Source organism: Polistes canadensis, unplaced genomic scaffold, assembly GCF_001313835.1.
Source record: "Polistes canadensis isolate GaletaPanama2010 unplaced genomic scaffold, ASM131383v1 scaffold_87, whole genome shotgun sequence".
Lineage (NCBI taxonomy): Eukaryota > Metazoa > Arthropoda > Insecta > Hymenoptera > Vespidae > Polistes > Polistes canadensis.
This window is the reverse complement of record NW_014569634.1, coordinates 1-8,599: the sequence shown is the minus strand read 5'-3', so window position 1 is coordinate 8,599 and position 8,599 is coordinate 1. Positions and strand designations below refer to the sequence as shown.

The 8,599-nt window shown below is 28.3% G+C and overlaps 1 protein-coding gene across 1 annotated transcript; it reads left to right on the top strand.

The window, feature by feature from the left end:
* The first annotated feature begins 1,046 nt into the window (after positions 1–1,046).
* Positions 1,047–6,318, top strand: LOC106786890 (cytochrome P450 4g15). The gene is made up of 8 exons (XM_014748767.1): positions 1,047–1,161; positions 1,774–2,009; positions 2,155–2,352; positions 3,294–3,546; positions 3,760–3,955; positions 4,055–4,249; positions 4,859–5,096; positions 5,589–6,318. The coding sequence occupies exons 2-8, from the start codon at positions 1,781–1,783 to the stop codon at positions 5,951–5,953; spliced, it is 1,674 nt and encodes a 557-aa protein (XP_014604253.1). The 5' UTR covers positions 1,047–1,161; positions 1,774–1,780; the 3' UTR covers positions 5,954–6,318.
* Positions 6,319–8,599: the final 2,281 nt, after the last annotated feature.

Here is an 8,599-nt window from a genome sequence, read left to right as displayed (position 1 = left end):
AAATATATTTAGTTTTTTTATATTATATAATTTAATATAATATAAGTTTTATATTATACAATTAGTAATAGTAAAATGACATAGTTCCATTTTAGGCTTTTAAAAATGAAAACAAAATTTAAATATTAATTGTATTACTTATTATTATTAATTTTTTTAGTAAATTCTTGTTTTTTACTCTCCCTTTTATGAAATTCGAATTTTAAAAGTCGAGTTACTTTTTTAATAACACCTTCTAACACTATTGCGTCTTTTTACCGACTCTCCAGTGTCAACTGCATATGAGATTTTTGTCTAAATTCTTTATTAAATTAAATAAATACCTTTTAATTATTAATTTGACAATAACGAATAAAATATGATGTAAAAAACGGTAAAGATGTCCACAAGCAAACTATTCCATACTTTCTGACCGCATATATTTATACTATTCATTATAAAAGTATTGTTCATTTACTCAAACTATTAAGATTAGAGTCGTCTAAAACAATAAACAAATTACACTTATTATGTAGTATTTCAATGTTTTGAAATAAGCATTTAGGAAACGCTTAAAATAAAATGAACTATTATTTGTTCACGTAAACAACGAAATAAATAATTAAACGTAGTAATTGAGCCAGAGTAAAACGTAGTAAATTGCATAAGAACTATGAAATATCAGTAAGTCAACGAAATTTGTTTCCTAACAACGTTAAAATTGACCCTGAGATAATGTTTAAGATAACGTCAAGAAATATGGATTATAGCAAGGAAACATAAATGTTTAACTTATTTCCAAAGGATTGACTTAAAATTACAAGATAGACAGAATAAAAAGAAATAAAAGAACTAACGTGACTCAATGAAATTGAATTTAGAAACGTCATTCCCAATTGCGTAAAATTTCCATTGCCGATGTACGTGAGAATAAATAATCAGTGAATCTATTATCGATTCAAATATTCTTAAAAAGTAAGTAGTCATTATCACACGTCTGATTTCTTGATATAAGAAGTAGTAGGGGTTGCTAAGAGGCTCGCTTATAAAAGACACCAATCGTAAAGCGAGCCAACAGTTTAGTGGTAGGTCTGCATCAACTAGAGTTTATCTTTTATATTTGTGCTAACATATAGGTGGGTGGTCACCTCAACATTAGGATATTGTATTTTTATTGAAGAGGTAAACGAAATTTGTATTTTTCTAATCACATTTTTATTTTTATTGTTGTATACTTATTATAATTAGAGGACCAAGTTATGCAGAAACCAAATAATACTAAACCCTTAATATAAATAAAAATTCATTGAACACAGTATGGATCTTTTAATTTTTGAAAATAATTATCAATCTATATAATAATTATTGAATTATACAATTATTAATAGAATAACGACATAGTTTCATTTTAAACTTATAAATGAAAAAGAAATTTGTAATATAATTATACTATTCGTTAATAAATAAACCGTTAAACAATATTGTAAGACAAGAACCAAATACGTAATGAAAAATACTCAATCAAATAGCTTCTCCTTTTTCTTTTTGGTTAAAAAAGAATTTTCAAATTAAACTTACTCAATTTCAGATCATTCGAAGTTGATAACTTTCTGCATAATTTTGTTCAATTTTGTGTTCATCCAGTGATTCAAAAATTTCAATTTAATTTTCTCACCATTTCGTAAAATTTAATAAATTATTTTCAAATATATTTAATACCTTTAAATCATATGCACATTAATAATAACAGATCGTAAATTTCTCTATAAAATAATTTTTAATTTAATCGTGTAGAAACAGCATGTCTGCAATAGGACCGGAAGTAATAACCGGATCGGTCGCGGCATCCGCGGCTGGTGGAATGTCAGCTTTATCGGTTTTCTTTACTCTTCTGATACCAGCTCTTATTCTTTTCTATATCTACTTTCGTATTTCTCATCGACATATGTTAGAACTTGCGGAAAAAATTCCTGGACCTCAAGGATATCCTGTTATTGGTAACGCATTAGAATTACTTGGAAATCCTGATGGTAAGATAATTATTTTTTATACAAATGATATATATATATATATATATATATATATATATATTTATCTATTTATTTAATCAATTTATTTAATCAATTTATTTAAACAATTTTTTTCAAATTCCCTTTTCTTTTCTAATTTTTCTAGCGATATTCAGTACAGCAATGAGATATGCTGAGATATATGATAACGTCGTTAGACTGTGGATTGGTCCTAAGCTTATTGTCTTCCTGGTTGATCCTCGAGACATCGAGATTATCTTGTCCAGTCATGTTTATATTGATAAAGCTGAAGAATACAGATTCTTTAAACCTTGGCTCGGAAATGGTCTTCTCATATCCTCAGGTATCCATGTTCTTTTATTTATTTTGTCTTTTATCAAATCACACCTATCTTATTTCAAAGTTTCTAGTATATTTCTAATTCGAAGAAAGTTCTAAAAGAGAAATTTTTACAGATGCATTTCTATCGAAACTTTCACGACTCATACAGCTGAAATTCTTTACTTTCTTCTTTTCTTTGTCGTTCATTCGCTGTCGTAATAACGCCAGTAAATTTTGTGCACGTAACAATCGTTACACGTAACAATCGTTATTCATTTTTCTTACAACTCTAATACTTTTATTTATTATCATTTTTATTGTTAATTATTATCCTTAATCATTATCCAATGAAATAAAACACCTTTTTCCAAACTTTTTCAGTCGCGGATCACCATTTTTCGTAAAATTTTTACACGATCCTCTTTTAAATAAAAAAACATGTATTATATTTTTAATATTTTCTCTAAGGATCGCAGTTAGAGAAACACTAAGATAGAGAGTTTTATATTGTCGATATAGGATTATTAAAGTAATTTGTGTTTTAATGGATATTAAGAAATACAATTCGAAAAGAAGAACAGGAAGTAGACGTCTATGGAAACACATATAACTTTGCAACGACCAATTCAATTTCATAGCAATTATCTGAGTGAAATTTAAATCGTTTATTATTACGGTTCAATGATAAACAAAACAGAAATGAAATTTAACGTCGATGTTTCATTACCTGGCTCATTTTCCTTTCACTTACAATTAGTCATGAGAAACAAAAATAGTTGCATCCAAAAAATCTTTGAATTTATCTTAGAATATATTTAATTTATTATTAATATTAATTAATATTAATTAATAATAAATTAAATTATTATTAATAACCTAAATGAGAGAGATAATTAATAATGAATAAAAAAACAATAAATAAATTAAATGAATAAACTTGACAATGAACTTCGATATTCAAAGGGTACAAATGGCGTTCTCATCGGAAGTTGATAGCACCTACTTTCCACTTGAACATACTGAAGAGTTTTATTGATCTTTTTAATGCTAATTCCCGTGCCGTTGTTGAGAGAATGCGTAAAGAAAATGGTAAAGTTTTTGATTGTCACAATTATATGTCTGAGACAACGGTTGAGATACTTCTTGAGACGGCTATGGGTGTATCAAAGTCTACGCAAGGTAAAAGTGGATTCGAATATGCGATGGCTGTAATGAAGTGAGTAAGAGAGAGTAAAATAAATGAATAATTTGTTTCTTTGTTCATTAATCCTTTGCATTCTTAAATCCAATTGCATCATCCAGGTAAAGTTGACTACCAGGGTATAGGAAAATTGCTTAGAGTGCAAAGGGTTAATATCAATAATTATGAATTAATTTTCTAAATTAATGGTTATATCTACCTTTATTTATTTTTATTTTATTCTTGTAGAATGTGCAATATACTTCATCTTCGTCATACGAAATTTTGGTTGAGACCCGATTGGCTCTTCAATCTTACCAAGTATAGTAAAGATCAGATAAAACTTCTAGAAACTATTCACGGGCTCACAAAAAAAGTTATCCAACGTAAAAAGGAAGAGTACAAAAGTGGTAAACGTAATATTATCCACACCAGTGAAAATAAGGTTTGTTTTATTTTATCTTAAATATTGTGTTTATTCACTTTCACTCACTCAGATTTCATGATTATACTTATATAAAAAAAAACATTGGATAAAATGTAGGGTAGCGTAACTTCTGTCGAGGGTCTGTCTTTCGGTCAATCAGCTGGTTTGAAGGACGATCTTGATGTTGATGATAATGATGTTGGTGAGAAGAAGAGACAGGCTTTCTTAGATCTCTTGATCGAAGCTGGGGAAAATGGTGTGGTATTAAATGACCAAGAAATCAAAGAACAAGTCGATACCATCATGTTCGAGGTATTTTAAAATGATTTAAATTAGGGCTTCTCAAACTTTTTCATTTCGCGACCTTGGATATAGGCTTTTACTATAAATTCACAATCATATTATACCCGTAGCATTGCCAAACTTGTTTTGAATTAATTTTCATTAGTTGTGAGTCCAGAAATTTTGTAGTATTGCTAATATTTCTACGATCCGATGATACGATTAAATGAATTATAGTTTATAGGTGAGTTATTTAAATTGGTGCATTAATTAATAAATACCTGACAAGATATTTATGATTTTTGGGAAAATGTTTTTAGGACCAATTTATATTTTTTCGTCGGTTAATTTATTAACATAAAATTTTATATATTTTATACGTTAAAATTATAACTTTACAGTTAATAAACATATAGTGATTATTCCAAAATTTCTTGAAAAATATTATATTAGCATATAGAGAGTACCTTTTCAAGTAATATTACTTCGTGCTAAAGATTTCTATAATAAAAAAATAAATAATGGAAATATTTAGGTGCATGATTACATATACAGGATATTTTAAATATTTAATGATTTCTTTAAAAATCGTGTATATGTAAAATGAAGTAAATTTATTAGTAATGTTTTATTAACAAGGGACACGATACCACAGCATCTGGATCCAGTTTCTTCTTATCGATGATGGGTTGCCATCCTGATATTCAAGAAAAAGTATACCAAGAACTTTATGAGATCTTTGAAGATAGCGATAGACCTGTTACTTTCCAAGACACTTTGCAGATGAAATATCTTGAACGGTGTCTCATGGAGACATTACGTATGTATCCACCAGTACCAATCATTGCTCGTGAAATAAAAGAAGATCTTAAACTTGGTTAGTAGTATTCTCGTGGAAAGATTTATTTTAATTTATATACATAAAATCAACAGAGGTATATGAGAATCCCAATATATCAAAACTCCAAATGAAATTTTATAACTAATTTGATTAAATAGAATCATGATTTAGAATTTTTAATTTTTGAAACATTTTCGAATCTTATAGTATAGTAATAAAGTAATAAAATTCTAAAAAAAAAAAAAAAAAAAAAAAAAACAAATGTGGCATGAAAGAAAAATAATTCGCCCAAATAAGTGTTAGATTGTAATAATTTAGTAAAGAAAATTTGAAACATTAAATTAGTTTCTAAACGTGATTCTTCGGATTGGAGAAATTCTCACACAGAGAGAGAATTCCAATCAATTTAATGTTCTAAATACTTTAGGGATTCTCATCAATTTCGAACAAAAATTCTCAATATTTCGGATAATTTGTTAATTATTTTGCTTCTTCTTGATATTTTTATTATCCCAATTTTCTGTTTAGTTTCTGGTGATTACACCGTACCAGCTGGAACCACCGTCGTTATTGGCACGTACCAGACACACCGATCAGAAACAATTTATCCAAATCCAGATGTCTTTGACCCAGACAATTTCCTTCCAGAAAAGACAGCTAACAGACATTACTACGCTTTTATACCTTTCTCTGCTGGACCACGCTCGTGCGTAGGCCGAAAATACGCCATGCTGAAATTGAAGATCCTCCTCTCGACAATTTTAAGAAACTTCCGTGTGGTATCTGATATTAAGGAGAAAGATTTCAGACTCCAAGCTGATATCATTCTCAAACGTGCCGAAGGTTTCCCAGTCAGATTGGAACCAAGAAAATCTATCGCTGTCCAGGCTTAATTAATTTCAAAACTGTTTCTCCTTTTTCATATTGACAGATTTTAATTTTGTTAAACATAGATATCTATATTTTTAAATAAAAGAACAAAATCTTCGAAGAGAAAGAGAAAGAGAGAGGATGTGTATATGTGTACATGATCTTATACTTTAATAACAAAATGAAATAATTAAAAAATAAAAAATAATAAAATAAGAGAAAGAGAGAAAATGAAATAGAACAATTATACTGAGTGTGAATATAAATAACGGATCAAATAACATACGTATATAAATATATATAAATGGATTGAAAATAATTATCTCTTATATTAATATTTATCTTATGCAATAAACTATGCAGTTGGAAAACTGTGAAATCCAATAACAGAATCTTATAAATGTCCTTCCAAACTCTGGAATTACGTATTTTTATCTTCTCTCCCGTCACGTTCACTTTCTCCGGATATTTGATTACTTTTCGTATTTATTTCTATTTCTATTTCTCATTCCTATTTCTCATTCCCATTTCTCTATTTAATATTTTAAAGTTTAATAATACATATCTAAAATTTAAAAAAATATATTACGAATTTATAAGCAACATTATTAATGATTTATAAAGTAATATCTTATTAACGATTTTTTAGAAAAAAAGAGTTCACTATCTACAGCTATGATTAAAAAAGAATCTCTTATAGATTGCATCTTAAATTTCAAACAATTTTCGACTACTCCCTGATATCTGTAAATATATAAAAGTTATTAAAAAACATTATAAAGTAATTAGTTTCTGTATATTAATTGGATAAAAAGAACCAAGGAGAAAGGAATAAGGATATGATATTAATTAGGGATTTAAAAGAAACTAATTACAATTATAATGTTTTTGGTAAGCGGTTTTTGGCTAGATTTTACTTGCAATGGAATGTATAACATATAAAATATGTTAAACATTATATTGAAAGTAAAATACTATTGCCCAGGTCTAACCACGAGGAGGTAACCGCTTCCGAAGACCCGGGATGTGCATCCTGAAGATGTCCACATCCGAATTAAATTAAAACCAAAGAAAATGATCACCATGGAACGTTTTTTAATGAGCCCCACTCTGAGGCCCCACCCTAAGAGTTTCACCAAAAAAATATTGAAATAGTAAACGAGTATACAGAGGAAAGTTTGAATATTAAATAACAAAATTAATAACGATGAGTGCATCTAAATAGAATTGAAGTAACATCGGTGATTGTACTGAAAAGTAACATACTCTAGTATAATTGCAATATATACACATACGAAGACTACAAATTATGAATATTTTCAATATAATAATTTTGCAATCTACCTAAAATATAGTACAATAAAAATAAATGTATATAATTTTTGGTTGATCAATGGTACATGTAAAAAAAAAAAAGAAAATGCATTAAAAATAACTATCATACATGTGCAATGCTACGAGGAAAACAAAATAAACATATTAAAATACTTCTCAATTACTTTCTGAAATAATTATTTTATATTACGGTTTCCCATTACTCAGTCTTCTTCTAGTCCCTCCTCTTGAACGAAATTTGTCATCGTCTCCACGGTTTTTCTTGCTAAAGAAAACTAGAGAAAAAATAAGATTATTGAGATAAAACTTTTCGTGATTTTGTGCTGTTCCATGGTACTTGTAAAAATAATTATGTCATACTACCATTTACCATAACTCAGTCCTCTTTTGATTCGTTTCTTCCTTCTCTTGGACGTAGTGTTGCATTGTCTCCATAATTCATCCTACCAACAAATTATTAAACATAGAATCGTTTGGTGTGGGTAGAATTCTAGGTAAGGATATGATTCTATCCTTGGAGGTAAGATAGAATCAAGGCTCGCGTGGGCAGGGTCGCATCCCTGAAGTAGATCTTTCTTCGCACAAAGAAAGAATCTACCAGCTACCCATTGAAAAAAGAAACTGGAAACGAACCTGAAAAAAGAAAAAGAAAAGATTAATTTAGATCTACAAAGATGCAATGAATGCATCGAAAGCATGTTTCTTTTTTAGATCAAAATCCAATACTTACAAATGCGTTGGAATAAATCATATCCTGAAACAAAATAAAATGAAAATTTAGTTTCAACAATTATTGATTAAATCTTACCATTGATACCTAGAAAAATATAAGAGATATTAAAAAACATTATAACATAATTAGTTTCTACGAATGAAATGAAGAATGAAATGAAGAATGAAAAGTGGGGAAACTGTGTGTAATAAGAAATCAGAAAATGATATGATATTAGAGTGGGAATTCGGGTATGGTATWGTACTCTATCATGATTTTTAAGTATTTTTTCTGTCATTTTAATAAAGTATCATTTAAAATGAAATTTTGTTAATACTCGATTTATTTTTAGGAAAAATTATGTTCGATGTGTGGGGGGTGGTATGGCAAATCCCACGATGGTAACCTGAAACATTAAGCAAACTATGTTAGTTACTTCTATTCTTAATAACCACTATAAATTATTGACGAGCAAAGAAAAAACAAGCAATAAAAAATGACCAACGAGCTATTCTCAAAAGATTCAACCATGCTGTCGAACTTGAAAATAACTCATTAAGTCTGTAATTGCCCTCTTGAGCCACAGTTAAGTGGGGGCCTCTTCGGCTTTTAGCCTCTTCTT

Coding starts and splice junctions, on each gene's coding strand:
- LOC106786890 (XM_014748767.1), top strand. CDS start 1,781: ATGTCTGCAATAGGACCGGAAGTAATAACCGGATCGGTCGCGGCATCC. Junction 2,010..2,154: donor ATTACTTGGAAATCCTGATG/GTAAGATAATTA, acceptor TAATTTTTCTAG/CGATATTCAGTACAGCAATG. Junction 2,353..3,293: donor TGGTCTTCTCATATCCTCAG/GTATCCATGTTC, acceptor CGATATTCAAAG/GGTACAAATGGCGTTCTCAT.